The 17,550-nt window shown below is 43.9% G+C and overlaps 1 protein-coding gene across 9 annotated transcripts in view; it reads left to right on the top strand.

Moving 5' to 3' along the window:
- Positions 1-17,550, top strand: part of DMD (dystrophin) — a 2,119,021-nt gene that overhangs the window by 2,010,541 nt on the left and 90,930 nt on the right. For all 9 annotated transcript variants that reach the window (XM_045089435.1, XM_045089434.1, XM_045089436.1 and 6 more), the window contains 3 exons: positions 10,179-10,380; positions 12,598-12,683; positions 14,975-15,132. In XM_045089435.1, coding sequence (XP_044945370.1) covers positions 10,179-10,380; positions 12,598-12,683; positions 14,975-15,132 — 446 coding nt within the window. The remainder of the gene's footprint in view (positions 1-10,178; positions 10,381-12,597; positions 12,684-14,974; positions 15,133-17,550) is intronic.

The following is a 17,550-nucleotide window of genomic DNA, read 5'->3' as shown; positions in this document are numbered from 1 at the left end:
GGCTGTACAGAGGGAATTGCAAAGCACTGGCCATCAGGGGAGAAGGAAGATAAGTGTGAACTCGAGTGCCAGGTACTGCCTGGGAGCGGAAGAAGTGGCCAGCCACAGGGGGGCACATGGGCTAGGAGGTCAGCATGGAGTCGGTGCACATGCCTATTGGATTTAGCAATAAGGAGGTCCTAACTGACTTCAGTGAGATTCTTAGAAGCACAGTGGAGGTGGGAAAGTGGGCTTAAAAATAAAACGGAAGCAGATGTAAAGACGGTCGGTATGGCTGGTTCTTGGAGAAATTTAGTTTGAAGGAGGGGGGTGATGGTGGCAGTTGGCTGCCATGGATGGAGGCGTTAATGAAGTGTATATACTTAGAAGTTGAAAGATACTTGAGTCCATTTAAATCATGACGAGAAGAAGAGAGAACAAGATAATAATAAAAAAATGGGACTTCTCAGAGCACAAGGGGGATAATTAATCTAGGAGCCAAGAGAAGGTGGGGGCACCTCTCTTCCACTAACAGGGGGTGGCGAGGCAGTGATCTGTGTGGGTCGGGTAGCTAAGGAGATACGGGGCTGGAGGGTGAGGGAAGCCATGTAGAGGTTTGTTTTCTGTGGAAGGTAGAGAGTGTTCCTCTGCCACAGTTGGGAGTGGAGGGTGATAGGGTTGTGGGTGGGTTCACCTTTCTGGAGAAGAAGAGAGAAGAGGGCTGATTTGAGCAGGAGCCCAGTCTGCTTGGTGTTCAGTAGCAGCACCAAGCTTCACAGGTGTGGGCTTGCTCCAGGCTCACTCAGTACTCAGGAGCCAGATGGGTCCATCGCAGGTGGGCACATGACAGCTGGGCGAGAGAAGGGGAGATTTGGGTAAAAGAATGGTTAAGTGGTTGAAGTGATGATGTCTGTCAAGGCCGTGTTGAATTCACATGGAAGCTGGTAGTCAGGAGGTAGAGGGATCGAGGGGCTAACGGTTGAGGGAGGCATAGAAGAGGTGGTGTGGAAATAACTGGAAGGCTGGCAGGTTGTGGTCAAAGAGTAGCATAGCTAAACATTGTTTCAGGAGTGGAACAAGTCCAGGTGACTGGATCTCGGCTCTGACCATTTGAGTGGGTGGCGTAGATGTGAACTTGGACGGAGATGAAATAGGAAGTTAGGGGAGTGAGTCGAGTGATGCACCGGTCATCCCTCCCCATACTGAAATCCTTCAGAGTCGGGGCCAGAACCAGGGAAGAGAGAACTTCTGAATCTGGGCTTCCAAGCCTTTGGGAATTAAGGAGCCTGACCAGAGGTCTGCAGAGGCTAGCAGTCAGTCAAGGACAGTTGCTGGCTTGGGGCATTTTCCCCAGAGAGGGAGAAGAAATGTTCAAGAAGTGAAATTACTTGGGAGGAGAGAGTCCGCTTTTCATCTTTATCTGGGCCTCTCCAGTCCTTAGCACAAAGCCCAGTGCACACGGTATAGGGTTTTGTATGTTTCCATGGAATGGATGCATGAACAAAAGTAAATTGAGGCTTCCATTTCCTTACAGCTTATAGTCTGAAGCTGTCGTTTTTCAGCTATATAGCTGCCAAGTTTAAGTGTTTTTTAACGGTCTCCCCAAACCTGCGATTTCCTCAGGGACCTGTTAACATACCACAGCTGGAAAGAGGCCCACTGGGGAGGGCAGTCAGAGAGCGGGGCGGAGTCAGAGAACTGGGCGTAGAAAGTCTTCTGCCTCTTTTTCTTCTCTTGGCCCTGTCCCATCCCAGAGATAATGTTTTCCATCGATAAAGGGATAATTATGAACCTGTTACTGTAAAGCGTTATTAGTATAGAGTCTCTTCCTGTGAAATCCTGAAAGTATAAGAGAGATAATCAGCTGTTTCCGGTTATACTTTGAACAAGCCCAGAAATAGACAAGATGGAAAACCTTCTAGTGACTGTCCTTCTCTATCATGTTGCTTTGTCCCCTGGATTTAGGCATTATCCACTTCTGTTAAATAATTCTGCTCACAAAGATGTCTCACTTTATCATTTCAGTTTAAGTTAAAATTTCCAGTAGATGTTGGGAAATGGGGGAATTTGATATTATGAAAAAGTTTGGCCATTTGAGTTTATAACCTTGTAGTAGAGGTTATAAGCTCTGAGGGTAGGATGTAGAATTTCCACTTTGAAACATCTGAAATTCTCAGCCTTTGCTTTCTGAGCATGACTTTTCTCCTATTTGAAAAAGATTTAGGCACAGCCAAATTAGGGTGTAGAGTGTATTTACCTAAGTTACATATTGGATTCTCAAGAAAGAGTTCCACATGTCGTATGACTACAGAATAAGGAGTTCTCCAGTCCCTTTATTCTTGAAAACATGTGTGGTCACATTACTTAACTAACCGTTCAGTAGATGATTTAAGAATTTCCTCTTAATTTGATGTTTGCTTAGGTTTATCTTCCAGCCTTTGTCATTTCTGTGCCTGTGAAGCCATGATAAAGAGCCATTGTCTGTGCTACTGGCAAATAAAACTTGTCCTGGCTGGCTCTTCCAACCGAAGGGCGATTCTACCAACTTCGCTTTAATGAAAATTAATGTTATCTCAGTGATGTCCTGATGCCAGGGAAGAGTTTGAATTACTGATGTTTTAGAAAATATGCAGCATTCCTGCCATTAAGCTTTTGGTCGTCTTTTTGCACTTCGCTATCAAAGCTTCAATATTGCAGAAACCTGAATAACACACTATCCACTATCAAGAATTTGCTATTTAAGTTGAGAGCTTCACCATTGGCCTGTAATGTCCCGAGTTTGTAATCGGTTTAATGTTGCATGACTCCATACTGCCTTTCAGCACCCCGTGAGTGAAAATTAAACTCGGCAGAAAATCAGAGACAAAGAGAAAATCTTGGTAAGACGGATTTGTAAGCTGCTTCCTAAGGCTGATACCCGCCCCCCACCCCGAGTTAGGAGGAGATAATCTAAGCTTTTTCTTTGTCCATCTGTAGTTCTGATGACGTCCTCTCGGGGCGCGCGCGCGCGTGTGTGTGTGTGTCTTCTACAATTAAAAATTTCTCCAGCTTCTAAGAGCAGACTTAAAAATGCAGTTAGCAAAGCATACATATTTAGTTTCTTAGCATGTGGTGGGTTGGAGAGAGCCCAAACCATAGGGCTCAATGTACTGCAGTTGATAAATGTGACCGACACTCTGCAAACAAGAAATAGAGAACAGTTGAATCGCAAAGAGAGATTTGGTAGGACCTGAAGTTGTCCGAATAAAGTCATGGCTGCCAGACTCTTCCCTCACCACGACAAAGCAGGTGAAAGACTTGGTCCTGTCTTGATGAAACCACCTCCCCTTTTGAGAGGGCACTGAGGGTGGCCTGCGACAGGGTTCAGTTGCTAGCAGAGACTCCCGGATCCATGACAGCGTAGCTTACGAGTCTTTGGTCTAGTGCAGGGAAAGGCCCCAATGAGGCCACAGCGTGAGAACCAGAATGTGTCTTCACAGCCACAGGCTGCCTTATGGCAAGGCAGCCCAAGAGGCCACGCTCATTGTATTGTCCCGTGCGCCACCAAAATCCATCCTTCTCATATAGGCAAGGGGTGATACCCAGATGCTGGTGCCTGAAGAAAGGGCTCCTGTAACAGAACCTCTCTTGCTCCCAGGGGAAGTACTGTAATCCTATTCCAAATGTGTCCAGTATCCGGGAGGTGCACACTGGGGGAGGAACGGTTGGCCCCGAGTGGTGATGCGGAAACTCTTCAAGGAGCACCTTGTAGCTTTCATTTCCAGTCACTGTTCTAGGGGGCTTGCCATCCTTAACCTTGCTTCCAGAGCTGGGTGCCCTCCAAGTGCGGTCTTTGCACTAGGAGGTCTCTCTTGTCCATGTATCTTTCCCCATTCTGAGCCAGTTCGTCCTGGCGGGGGACCCCTTGCTGAGCTCCTAACTCTTTTATTTTCTTTTATGTCGCACGGCCCCATGCTCTGTGGTCCAGCAGACACATTGCTGCCATTGTGCACTCACATCTTTACTATGACAAGGAAATAAATGTGAGATGCACAAATGTCCAGTCACCCAGGCTAACATCGTATGAGTCATCATCCCTCCTCCATAGTTGTTGCTGTGCTTATGCCACAGAAATTTCTATGATTGTCCACATCACATCTCTGGCTTTTCAGTCACAGGGATGTGGGCGCCTCCATTTAGGCTTTTATTCCTTAGGGGTCACAGTGTTCCTGTTGTCCGTCCACCCATTTGTGGCTTTCCTCTCATACCACGGGTCAAATAGCTGTTTGTTTTTTTACACGTAATATTGTACCCAAGACCTTTCTTAAACCTTCACGGTCACAGTGGCCCCACAATGTTCTTTCAGATTGTTGTAAATCAGTGTTTTTCACGTTTGACTGGGTAGGTAATCCCACAGGATACTTTGCAGTACAGATCCTTAATAACAGACGTGTCCTGTGAAACAAGAACCAAGACATAGCTGCTTTAGTATTGCCCCAAAGATCCCTGGTTATAAGCAGAGCTCACGTCTCTTCCTCAGCGTGTTCTATAGATTGGCCAGCTGCCCTCTTCACTTCTTGACTCTTTTGCCCCCCCACTTCTTGACTCTTCAAAGAGATAATTGACTAAGAGCTAAGGGAGCACATTTGAAGCCTCTTTCTAGGCACCAGTGATGTTGGATTTTCCCTTTTGTAACACCCATGGCATGGCTTTGTTCCCTTCAGCAACAGTCTGACCTTTCTTTCTTATCATTGATTTTAGTCCAAACCTTCCACCCGCACACCAAGTATGTCCTTTGGGTTCAGCCACTTGGCGCACGCGTATGGAGCTGGTGGCAAGATGAGGCCTAGCGGGGATTCCTCTTCAGTCTCTTCCCAGTGCTAAAGGGCGAGATCGGGTTGGTACAGAAAAACGGGGTTACCCTGTTTCTAGGCAACAAAACATTTGTGGACAGTCAGCTCCAGCTAGTTGAGGGGTGGGGAAGGAGTAATAATCCATTCCGTCAATCCCTGTGGGATTTTTGCACTTAGGCTCCAACTAAGAGCCGTAATATCCTGTTTCAGAATATAACCGGCCTTTGAGACTCTTAATTGTAGCCCCAGTCCATGGACAGCTAGGGATGGCATTGAAAAAGAAAATGTGGTGAAGTCGAAACACCTGCTAAGTCCCCAACTTGAATGATCTTTTTAATTGCAAGTGGTCTCACAGGTGTAGCCCATTTATCAAAGTGAGAGCTGCCCAGGTTCCTTTGGTTAGATCTCCACCTGCAGGCCAGAGAGCGTGAAGCTCTAGCTACAGGAGATTCTGAATTTCTTGGAGCTTGGCTGATGCATCCAAGGTACCGAATTTTTAGTCGACCTGCTTTCTGCTATCGGCTTATAGTTCCTTTCTAATCCATTCTGTTAGCTCTTCCAGTTCAGGTTCTACCACTTATGGATTCCATTAGAAAGTTCTGTCATTGATAACCAGTATCAAAGCCTGTGGTACTTGAAGTCAAGGGTAGCTTGGAAACCAGCAGCAACGGTTCATTTTCATCCCTTCTATCAGAATCCTCCTGTTTTTCTTCAGTAATACCGTAGCCAGATTTTTAGCTAAGGATGAGTTGCGGGGGTGGGATGGGGTGGGGTGGGGTGGGGTGGGGGGGTTGGGGCGGTCTCCTAAGCAATCTCACACCTGACATTAATTGCACTGGGAGTAGCAGTCAGGGCTCAGTTGCTAAAGACTCACGGAACCCAAATGAGAGTGTTTAAAAATTTACTGTCCATTAAAGACAATGGCTACAATATCCCATCAGCATTAAAAGCAGGATCAAAACCACAGGCTGCTTCAGGGCCTAGGGTCCAGATAGGCCAGGTGCGAGCCCCGAGTGCCTGATCTCTGGAAGGACGGTACCAGGATGCAGTTTCTCTCTTGGATCAAGAACTGCACATGTGAGCACAAAACACTTTGGAAACCAGGGAGCATGTAGTGGAGTCTCATTCAGGGTTTCTTAAAGCCTTATGGTAACCTGGGCACATTCTTTCTCCATAGATGGTCCTCATGAGTCTCCCTGCACCCTCCCTGTTCCCCCAAACCAGGTGAAAAATGTTCAGTGTAACTTTTATGCATAAACAGTAATGATGAGCTGTAACCCATGGCTACACATCAACACAGTAAGGCACTTCTTTTCATTGCTTTGATCCAGGCTCTGCATTGTGTAGCCTTTTAGCAAAAAACATCTTAGGCCAACACCAGAGTCTCTGAGATGAACCCTCACAGTGCAGATAACCACATCAAAGTGCACCAACTTTCTTGGTGGCCAAAGATGTGCTTGGAAAGCCCGTCAGCCCTAACTGTCAGCTGCCTGGAGAGCAGCATGACGTCACCAGCAGCCTTCTCTTCCCACAGGTGCCCGCTGCCTGGGCAAGAGCCGGCAGGCACACAGCGCTTATCCTGGTACCCCCCCACCCCATGCCCTCCTCTGTCTCTGTATGCACGGAGTAGGTTCCGGGGTTGTTGGTAGATGAACACAGTCTCTGCATTGACTTGTGAAATGAGCTTGGGGGTGATGTGGGACTTAAGCTCACTGACTTTCTGGTGCTTCTCTTTCGTTCTACTGTTCTCTGTGGTAGAGAAGGTAGGATGGTTTTCTTTTTCTGTCTAGTCTGTAAGGGCACCTTCTGCAACCTCCCTTTGCGCTCCACACTATGGGCCTCCACGTGTCCTACAATTCTTAAGAGTCGGGCTTCTCTCTGGTCTCCACTTTCTCAACTGCAGAAGGATTCTAAGGAAGCTTTCTGGTCTTCAGAGCCCAAGAGACAGTAAGAGACGAAAAAATCCTGCTTCAGCTCCTCACTGGTAGCATTTGCAGAAAGGAGTGGAGTTAGCATTTGAATCTAGAATGTTGATTGAAATCGACATGATTTGATTACTCGCCACCAGAGTCTCAGTAGCCATTAATGGATCCTATATTCCATATCGCCCACCCCAACATCCTGCTTCATTTTCTGCTTTGTCTGCTTTTCTTGGAAAAAAAAAGTCCTCTGTCCTCTCCCCACCGTCTCTCAACCCCACAGCCCTAATACAGAGAGAGGCCAACGAACGGGCCCTATTCAATTGTGTCAAAACCTATAGCATCTTCTGCTGTACAGATAATTTTTGAAAGAGTGGGTATATTAGCACATGTTTGGGTTTTTATATAACTTGCAAATATATTCCCTAGTAAGAAGATACATACATTCATCCCCCAGCGGAAATTCCTAGTTTGAGATTAAACAACAACAACAACAACAACAAAACAGTCTCACAGAAGTGTCTGCTGGTTGCTTTTTGAAGCTTCTAGAAATAGTGAATCATTATGTTTAATGTTTCATCAAAAGATCTCACTGTATTCTTTCAAATGGTCGTTTGGAACAGTTAAGTGCATGTCTCTGTGGCAATTAAATTGTCCTATCGATTTTCTCTCCTCTTTTCAAGTGCGTAGTATTGGCTATGGATACCTGACTACAAGTCTTTGAAAAATTGTTCCACGAAAGGGGAATTGTGTTTGATATGTTCGTTTGGGAGAAATGTGTTCTCCGGTCTTCTGTGAGGGACCATTCTCCTGTTGAATCGCAGCTGGTTTTGGCAAAGCTCGCTGTACAGTATTTCTCTCCTCACTGTGTCGTCTCTGCTCCTGTTATTCCAGAGCAGTTGCCTTGCTCCCCTCTGGAGCTGTTTCTACTCCGGATTTCCTAATTCTGTGTGTTACCCATTCGCCTGTGCAGAGATGAGGGTAGACTCAGTAACAAGCAATCCATGCCATGTTGCTACTGGTTTGTTTTCTTCCATCACATGAGTAAATGAGACTCTTAGTACAAACCCGAGTCTGCACATTCTCCCTTGTTAGTTCTTGTATCCTTGGATGTAAGACAAAATACTTATAATGATGGAAGCAGAGTAACAAGAAAATAATAGAAAAACTTCAAACCACCCATAGCTTCCTTCAGTTTACAAAGAATTGCACTGAGAATATTGGTATTTGGAAGAAAGCCATTCCTCTGTCACCCTCACGGAGATGGTGAGCTGCTTTTCTAAATGTTCTCACTACCCTGCACCTGAATATTTTTCCTTCTGAGCAAGTGCAGCACACAGAAGGGGAAGGGGTTGAGGAAGTTGGGAGTCCTTGGTCTGCTTACTGGGCCTTCCCTTCCTCCAGGCCCCCTGCCTTTTTGCATTATTATTTTTTTTTCCATTCTTCCGATCTTTTTCCTACCTGCCTCCCTCTCAAATCAAGCTATGTTCTTTCCTGCCGCTTTAAATAAAGTCTCGGCTTCCATGTAAAGAGGTCATTTCTCTGTCACGAGAGTATTTTAACACAAAAGGAGTGGGACCTTGGCTTTGATAGGGTGAGTGCTAGTCCAGGGCATTTTCGGGAAACTGCGTGGAAGCCACAGAGCTTTACTGGCTGGGATGAAAGACAAAAATCCCTCCTGCTTCCACCACCAGGTCTCCTTCTGGCTTCCAGGGAAACTTCAAAGGTTACTGTTTTTTCTTTTTCAAAAGAGAAAAACGTGCACGACATGGGTATGAACCTGCAGAGGTATTAACCACTATATTCACCCCCCTCCCTGAACATTAAATTAGAACTCTTCACAAATAACTAGTGAAATACATTGAAGCCTTAAATTCGCATCTGTGTAGCATCCGCCTAGCTGTTTACTGACTGGGATGGCCCAGGTTTGTCTGCCTCATCCCCCTAGATGTGCAAGAAATTGACTTAATTACCATTGATTCTTTGTCTCCAAGGACAGAGAATTCAGACCAGAGCTTAAGTGTATTAGGTGTTAGAAAAGCACAGTTGCTGCATTTCCAATTTGGCTAATAAATTGGCTTTAGAGAAAAGTGTCTTCCCATGACATTTGGGAGTAAAGCTTGCAATTTGCTGCAGTTGGACAAGGTTGAGGTCTCACTTTTGTTAAATTTTTGTCTCGTGGCATATGAATAAGTAACACTTAAGAGCAAGGGAATCCACCTCCCCCCATCTTAGAAAGTTCTTAGAGGACTTGGAAAGTACACATTGTAAAATACAGCTTGGAGATGAGAGAAATAAGTGAGCCTCAAGTCTAAAAACTGAGTAGATTATGCAGTTACTTTAGTGTCTCTTTTGAAAATTCTAATCAAGTGGATGACTTTTTCACTTAATATTAAGGTAGCAGAGAGAATGTGACGTGAGTGATATTTCAAGGCGAAAAATACTTAATGATTACAAATGCATAGCCGGAAATAGAGTTTACACAACCCTAACCACACAGATTAATCAAACTGACCTTCTCTAATAGTAATCTACAAAGGTACTGTCAGGAGCGCTCTCAAAATTTCTAGTAAAACAGATTTTTCTTCTTACTTGTACTAAGTGGAAATGAGTCTGTTCCCATAGAACATTTTAGGTCCTCTTAACTCTGAAATACCCATTTACTTCAGGAATGGAGACTCTTCCTCCCGCCCACATTCTTTACCTAGTGCCAGCGAGACTTCACAGCAACCTCAGATCCTGAATACTCTAGCCGTGAAACGTAGAGCTGGGGTTGAAGACAAAGCACTTCAAAGGAGGGTAGGGCTTAAACTGGGGTTCTTCACTACCAGCTGAGCTATCGAAGGGCACATGGATAAAGCAGACGTGGTATATGTGTATAGACATATACAGCATATTACACAGCCATCAAAAAGATTGAACTCTTGCCATTTGCAGTGACATGGATGGAACTAGAGGGTATTATGCTGCATGAAATAAGTCAGTCAGAGAAAGACGAGAACCCTATGATTTCAGTCATGTGGCATTTAAGAGACAAAACTGTTCAGCACAGGGGAAGGGAAGGGAAAATAAAGCCGGACAAAAACAGGGAGACAAACCATGAGAGACTCAACTCTAGGGAACAAACTGAGGGTTGCTGGAGGGGAGTTCGGTGGGGGGATGGGGTAACTGGGTGCTGGGCATTATGGAGGGCACTTGATGCAATGAGCACTGGGTGTTCTGTGCAACTGATGAACCTCTAAATTCTACCCCTGAAACCAGTAGTACACTATATGTTAACTAACTAGACTTCAAAAAAAAATTATTTTTAAAGAGGATAGGGTTTGGGTTTGGTGTTCGCTGAAGAGTATGAGACAACCCGACCAGGATTTTCCCAGGAAAGGGAGAAAGAGTGAAAGGCGGATTTTTCCCTGCGGACTCACTTGTGATCTTTATGTGGCTTTTGTAGTGGATCTGTTGAGCCTGTCGGCGGCATGCGAAGCCTTGGACCAGCACAACCTCAAGCAAAATGACCAGCCCATGGACATTCTGCAGGTCATTAATTGTCTGACCACTATTTATGATCGCCTGGAGCAAGAACACAACAATCTGGTCAACGTCCCTCTCTGCGTGGATATGTGCCTCAATTGGCTGCTGAATGTTTATGACACGTACGTATGACCAGCTCTTTATGGACTCTGCCACGGTACGCTTAGTTTCCAGAGTGGTGCGGATGTAATTAGCATCACAACAGGGGCCCCAGTGTAGAAATACTGTCCTCAGGATGGAAGGTGCCCAGTGCTGTCCCTGTGATAAATCATTTGCGTATTCACCGAAGCCGAAAAATACTTGGATCAACTAGGAGGTAAGAGCTGGACTGTAGATTGCTCTCAGAAAACAAACAAAACCCTGAGATCATCATTTTTCATGCTCATGTTTCAAATAGTAGAATGAGTCAGTGTGTAGCCTTTTCTTGCCTGTGTAATTTGCATTCCTCCATCCACTTTTGGGGGCGGCTCCCATTGGTGGCAGAAATGGATGTGCTCCTGGAGATGCTGGCACACCTGTCACCAGATCTGAAGAGCGTTCGTTCGCTGACACTCAGGAGCTTTTTTTTGCCGAGAATGGTGAATTGATAAGCCACACAAAATGAGAACAAGCCCTTTCTGGAGCCAACTTGGCTTCTCAAACCGAGGAAGGTTCAGAGCATTCACCTCCCTCCCTCACTCTCTCGGACTATACTCTTTTACTTCTCTTGAATTGCACACAGGAGGTATCCCCAGTTCTTAGTTTTGTCTTGAGCTTACTGAAGGCCGTTGAGGAAGGTAGCAGACATAATTGGTCTTAATTTTGACTAATTCTTCTTACACCTCAAAATGATGACATGCCTCATTTCATGTGCTAGCAAGAACATACCCCATGTGGGAATCTGGGAAGCTTTTCTGAGAGGAGTTGCATTTCAGCTCTTTTGCCTTTGTTGGAGATTTCTGCCACCTCTGTGATTAAAATGTATGCTTTCTTCTTTGGTATTTTGATAAGGTAGTCCTTTTTGAATTCCAAGACCACCTGGCTGTTTAATTCTGGTAATTATTTACCAGACCCTTGAACTTAACTGGGTTTTCATTGTGGATTACCCTTAACATTTGCTCTGATAAGGGTTTGTACTCAGGTGTTCCTTCACATACGTTTTGGCCGTTTTGGCGCTGTGCTCTTTGTAGAAGATGTCTGAATGGATTCTGAGTATATAGAGCTTCCCTTCTACCTGCCTGGCAATTATTTGGGGGCAATTTTAACTCCTTGAAGACCTGTGTCATACTTCAGGAAGTTTACTTGTTAAACTTTGATTTGCCATTCTTAAAGAGGTGAAAAGATAAGGAAATCTTCCAATGATCGTAATGTTGTTAGGGCGTTATATCCTGTTTGACTAAGGGATTTAGTAAATTGTACCAGTTAAAAGTTGAGCATATTGTTCACCCAAAGTAAACCCAGTGGGGATGTATTCCTTGCAGTTTTGAAGTGCTAAATGGGAGAATTATTATATAATATCTTTGGCTCTTTAAGCACCATGTAAGGTTCACTTTATTTCTCTAACAAAGTAAAAGCTGCAAATCACTGAAAATCATTTTCTACAAAATGGAACATTCTTTCATATTCGTGTTTCATTCCCCCTCCTCCATGGATAAAATGAACCATTTATAACTTTGTCATGAGGAATGCTTTATTTTAGCTTTATATGAAAAGTGAAAGTGTAAACATATTTAAAACACCGGTACAGCAGTAGATTGTTTTTAAAATTGCTCTTCAAGATCATATATTTGAATGTTCTTTAATACAGGATATCTTAACATTTTTTAAGATAAATGTGTGTATTTTATATTATGTGTCATGTGGCCTCAGGTGAGTGATTGTCTTTTCAGTCAGGGGCAGTCTGAGGACACTCTCAGAGTGCTGGGTTTTTCTTGGGGGGGCATCAGTAAGCACAGTAGGCAATTTGTTGAGGAACCAAAGTAACTTTACCAATTTAAACACCCAGGTGGCTCTCCATTGAACAGAAGGATATTTTTTATTCTTTTTATGTAGAGCTACTGTTAGAATTCAAGTAAGGGCTTTTAAGAACGGAAAACTTGGTAGAAGTTCCTTGGTCAGAGAGGTCACGTTTGCGTCACATTCGAGACTGTGAGCCAGATAGAGGGAGGCAGATAACAAAGAAAGTATATAATGAACGGACAGGTTCTTCACAGATCTTAATAAGGCCATTGGTTTCATACAACAGTGGGCAGTAGAGTTCCTGTATCCAAGGGTTTATTTGTTTGTTTGTTTTTATTAAGAAGTGTTTACCATCTATTAAAATGGTAGTAATTGTTTCCTGGTTTGATTATTCGAAATAGGGGACGAACGGGGAGGATCCGGGTCCTGTCTTTTAAAACTGGCATCATTTCTCTGTGCAAAGCCCATTTGGAAGACAAGTACAGATGTAAGTCTCATGTATTAACTTTATCTTCTTTTATTAACATTGGCTGATTTACCCCAGTTGTAGATGGGGAGTGCCTCGTGTTCTGTGGTGATAGCGGGTCCCTCTTGTAAGATACAGAACTGCTTTTAGAGTGTCCTCAAACTTGGTTTGTGCCGCTGCCTGTCAGACATGAAGTGGCAGGTATTTAAATAGAGAATGAGGATTAACTTCTCCAGTCCAAGTATGATTTTACATTACATTGACTGTGTCTGAATAAAACACATGTTTCTAGAGGATAAAGTCTGATTTCCTAACCCCTTTGTAGAAGTCAGAAAAATAAATGTGAGGGTTTAATCCGTGTGCTTGCTTAGTTTTTGGATTCTTATTTAAAGAGTACTATCTGGCATTCATGTTCCAGAAACATTGTTTATTTTATAATCATCTTAGCGCACATTGTACAGTTCTGTGACGTGACTAACATTTTATTACTTAAGACACAGAGAGCTTGCCATTTCTTTCAGGGTAAATATCACCTTATAGAATTTCCTTTTGGTTAGCTCTTGGGTTCGTCGGCTTAAAATGCGTGAATCCGAATGAAAAGCAAATGCTAGAGGAGCAGTGGTTGCGCCTACGACTAAGCGATTCGTTCCTGTTGTGAAGGACTGTACTTGTTTTTCCCCTTTAAAGGTTTGTAAGAAGTCTTGATGGTAGGAATATTAAGCAAACCTCGGCTATCATGTCCTATCTCTTTTCCCTTAAGGCCTAGCCACACAGGGATGAGATGTGCCGAGCTTAAGGATGGGCAGGAGATAAAAGAGATTGAATTTCTCCAAAGCCCCTCTGTGTCCTACTGCTCATTTCCCCCCAGGAGTAAGTCTCAAAATACACAGGCCCTTTTAGCTCTCACTTTTATGTCGTTTCCACTTGAGTTTTTTAATCCTCGGATCCAAAGAAAAAGAACTGAACGGCTTTCGTTAACCATTTAAAAAGGTGTTTTGCGTAAAGTAGAATATTTCTGTGGGTTTTTCTTCTTTAAATAGTGGAATTATTTACAAGTTAGTTTGTAATCTAACCTTATCAATGGTATGGTACCAGCCCATCGTAATAACCAAAGGGAGCTTTGAGCCTGTGTTTCGAATAACTCAAGAGCAAACGTGTTTTGAGGTTGGTGAAACAAAAATATGAACTTCAGATTGGGATAGGAAAAGATAATTCATAATTTTGAAAGAAAAATCTGTGTGTGTGTATCAAAGAAATGGTAAAATGCTGTGCATGCTGTCTCGCTTTTGTGATTGACATCTTAGATACCTGCGTAAAACAGTTCAGTTAGTTAGAGTTTCAGATGTGCTTATGAAAAGGAAATACTTCCTTGAATTTACTTTTGTTGGCAACTTTTTGAATTTAAGGTATGATTGAAATGATTTTATTTCTTTTTTTTTTTAAAGACTTTATTTATTTACTTGACAAAGATCACAAGTAGGCAGAGAGGCAGAGAAAGCGAGAGATAGAGAGAGGGAAGCAGGCTCACCGCTGAGCAGAAAGCCCGATGTGGGGCTCGATACCAGGACCCTGAGATCATGACCTGAGCCGAAGGCAGATGCTTAACCCACTGAGCCACCCAGGCGCCCCGAAATGATTTTATTTCTGAGAAGAAGACATAACATGTCAAGTGCTGGGTATTCATTTATTCCGTGACACTTCTCGTACACAGCTGAGCAGATACAGTCCCTGCCCTTGTGGCGGATATCATTCTTCAGCCCCAAAGACAGACGTGTATTAGACCAATGTATAAAGTGATAGGAACTAATTTATGAACATATACAGGATCCTGTGGGAACACATGCAAGAAGCTCTTATCTTAGGACTTCATAAGGAAGTTCCAGTTTGGGTCTATTTTGAATCTCTGATGTCCAAAGAGGATGGTGCTTTGAACCAGTTACATGGTTCTTACTGCTAAAATATTTATTTTATGATAATGGTTACATCCTATATATAAAACCTTTCCCAAAGGATGACATTTTGGTTTAGGAAAATTCAGGTGTCACGACTATATATAAACTCACGTTTCTTGCAGGGCTATAGTTTATTTAAAAGCTGTCACCCTTTATATATACACACGGTGATGATTAACTTGATCCATAAAAATAGTAAATGTGCCGATGAGCACATTGAATTAGAAAGAACCCCCTCTCTGTGGGAATGTGGGCTGCTCTCAGTAAGTAAGTGCTTGGAATTGAGGTAGGTGGTAGGTTTTGCCGTCATCGACATGGTGCTGCATTTTGATTGTCGAAATGCCCTTCTTCCTTTTGTAGACCTTTTCAAGCAAGTGGCAAGTTCAACAGGATTTTGTGACCAACGCAGGCTGGGCCTCCTCCTGCATGACTCGATCCAGATCCCAAGGCAGTTGGGTGAAGTCGCGTCCTTCGGGGGCAGTAACATTGAGCCGAGCGTCAGGAGCTGCTTCCAGTTTGTGAGTTACTCATCTTCTTAATAACATGTTTCTTCTTTTGTGTTGTAGAAATTAATGAGAAAATAAGAACCTACACCTTGAGTTTCTCACATTAGCTCCAGTGCAGGCAGGTGGGTAGGCGATTGGTGCTTGAAACTTCTGGAGGCAGTGGCTTCTGGACTCTGGGTTTTGGGAGAGAGGACAGTACGGAGAGAGGAAAAGAAGTGTCTGTCTGCACCAGGGACCATGGCTAGTTAGTTGCCGGGAGGGAAGGGCATCTGCAGTCGTTCAGCAAAGAAGGAAATACAACTCCAGCCACAGAAATCCATTGTAGATCAGAAACTCACTACTGTGGGGCGTCTGGGTAGGTCAGAGGGTGAAACCGTCTGCCTTCAGCTCGGGCCATGATCCCAGGGTCCTGGGATCGAGCCCCGCATCGGGCTCTTTGCTCAGCGGGGAGCCTGCTTCCCCCTCCCTCTCTCTCTCTCTGCCTGCCTCTCTGCCTACTTGTGATCACAGTCTGTCAAATAAATAAATAAAATCTTAAAAAAAAAAAAGAAAAAAGAAACTAACTTTTGTAGGTGAGTCTTTTAATGTCTTAGCCTTTATCCCTGTATTCCTTTTTTAAAAAGATTTTATTTATTTATTTACTTATTTGAGAAAGAGAAATAGCAAGAGCAGAGGGAGGGGCAGGCAGAGGGAGAGAGAGAAGCAGACTCCCTGCTGAGCAGAGAGCCTGATGCTGGGCTCAATCCCCGGACCCTGGGATCATGACCCCAGCCGAAGGCAGACGCTTACCTGCTTCAGCCATCGAGGCTCCGGTGACCATCACTTTTTGAAGTTGTCCTTTTGCATCTTAGCATTCCTCTATAATCTGAAGGCCTGATTGGTGTCTCTACATGGAAGGAGATCAGTTTGTTGTGCTGGTGTCCATCCGTAGCCCAACACACGGCTTGTCCATTCTCTTCTCCCATCCCGCGGCCTCTGCCACACCACAGTCAGTGCCCCCGGAGACCGTGTCTTCCCGCACTCCATTGAGAGACAGGTTGCCTTTTCCCCTTGTTTGCCGAGGCACGTGATGTTGTAGTGAACATCTTCACCCATTTAGCAACATGTTTTCCTTGATTGAAGTTTTCCCTTAGGATAAATTCTCCGGAATGAGATTACCAGCCTGAAAAGAGTTTTTATGGCTTTTGATTACATACTGCTGGATGGCTTGTTGTCAAAACTTGTTGCTCTTTGTAATAGCACCAGGCCCTGAAAGATTGAGATATTTGCAGTATCCCATTATTCACAGTGATCTTTTGAAGTTTGAGTATTTTTTTGTTGTTGTTTTTAAGTTTGGTTTTCAGTGCTAAGCACTGTTTTCTTCTATGGAGTTTCTCAATCCATTGTAATCCCGTGAACTGTAGAACTAGCTGTAGAGATAAGCAGATAACCGGTTTAGGCTGACTATCTTTGGCCACAGACTAGGGTAAAACCACAGGCCTAGGAGGAAGAATGTTGTGAATATTTACATGTTTTAAGCCATTTCAGCATTCATTTAAAAGTCAACGAAGCACCCCAAGGAAATGTCCACATAATAAGCTCCCTTATTTAGCGTTGGACATATTGTTAGGATTGTTGTGCCAAGTTATGGCACAGTAGCTATAAATATAAAAAAGACGTGGAGAAATAAATGCATTTCTTCACCTCATGCTCAGAGTTCCCAAAATGTAAACAGGTTATCAGTACCTCTACATTTTTTTTTTTTTGCACTCTGTTCCAGAATGGAGACACAAGTAACTTTCATAAAATGATTACTAACGACCACAAATAATCCAGATTCATTTTCTTAAATCCAGTTGGAAAGCAACTATAATGTCCTGAGTTGTTTTTCCGAAGTAATTGTTTTCTCTGTAATCAAATTTCAGTTACTCTTTAAATTCTAGTTCTGAAGAACACACATGTGTTGTTATAAATGCATAGGCACACAGTGGTTTGGGTACTGTGGCTTAGGTTGAGAGCAAAGGACAGAGTGCAGGTCCGCTGACAGCGACAGCCGTGGACGACCCCTGGATCCCTTGTTTCAGGTCCCACAGTACTGCCTGTGGCTGCGGCTGCCACCACCCTCACTGCAGGCTCTTTTTTAAGATTTATTTGTTTTTGTGAAGGGGGTGGGGGAGGGGCAGAGGGAGAATCTCAAGCAGACACTGTGCTGAGCTCTGGGCCCGAACCCTACAAGGGGGTGGAGGAGCTTGATCTCACAACCCCAAGTTCAGGACCTGAGCTGAAACCAAGTGTCGGACTCTGAACTGACTGAGCCACCCAGGCGCCCCTGGCTCTTTGTGTTCGTTGAAATAGACAATATACTTGACATGTTACATGGTGTAAATGTAAGGTATACTAAGCGTTGACTCGATACATTAATATATGGTAATGTGATTGCCATTGCAGTGA

The sequence above is a fragment of the Mustela putorius genome, unplaced genomic scaffold (genome assembly GCF_011764305.1).
Source record: "Mustela putorius furo isolate JIRA1106 unplaced genomic scaffold, ASM1176430v1.1 tig00003836_pilon_pilon_pilon, whole genome shotgun sequence".
Taxonomy (NCBI): domain Eukaryota; kingdom Metazoa; phylum Chordata; class Mammalia; order Carnivora; family Mustelidae; genus Mustela; species Mustela putorius.
Note: the sequence above shows the minus strand (reverse complement) of the source record. Positions and strands in the feature narration are given on the sequence as shown.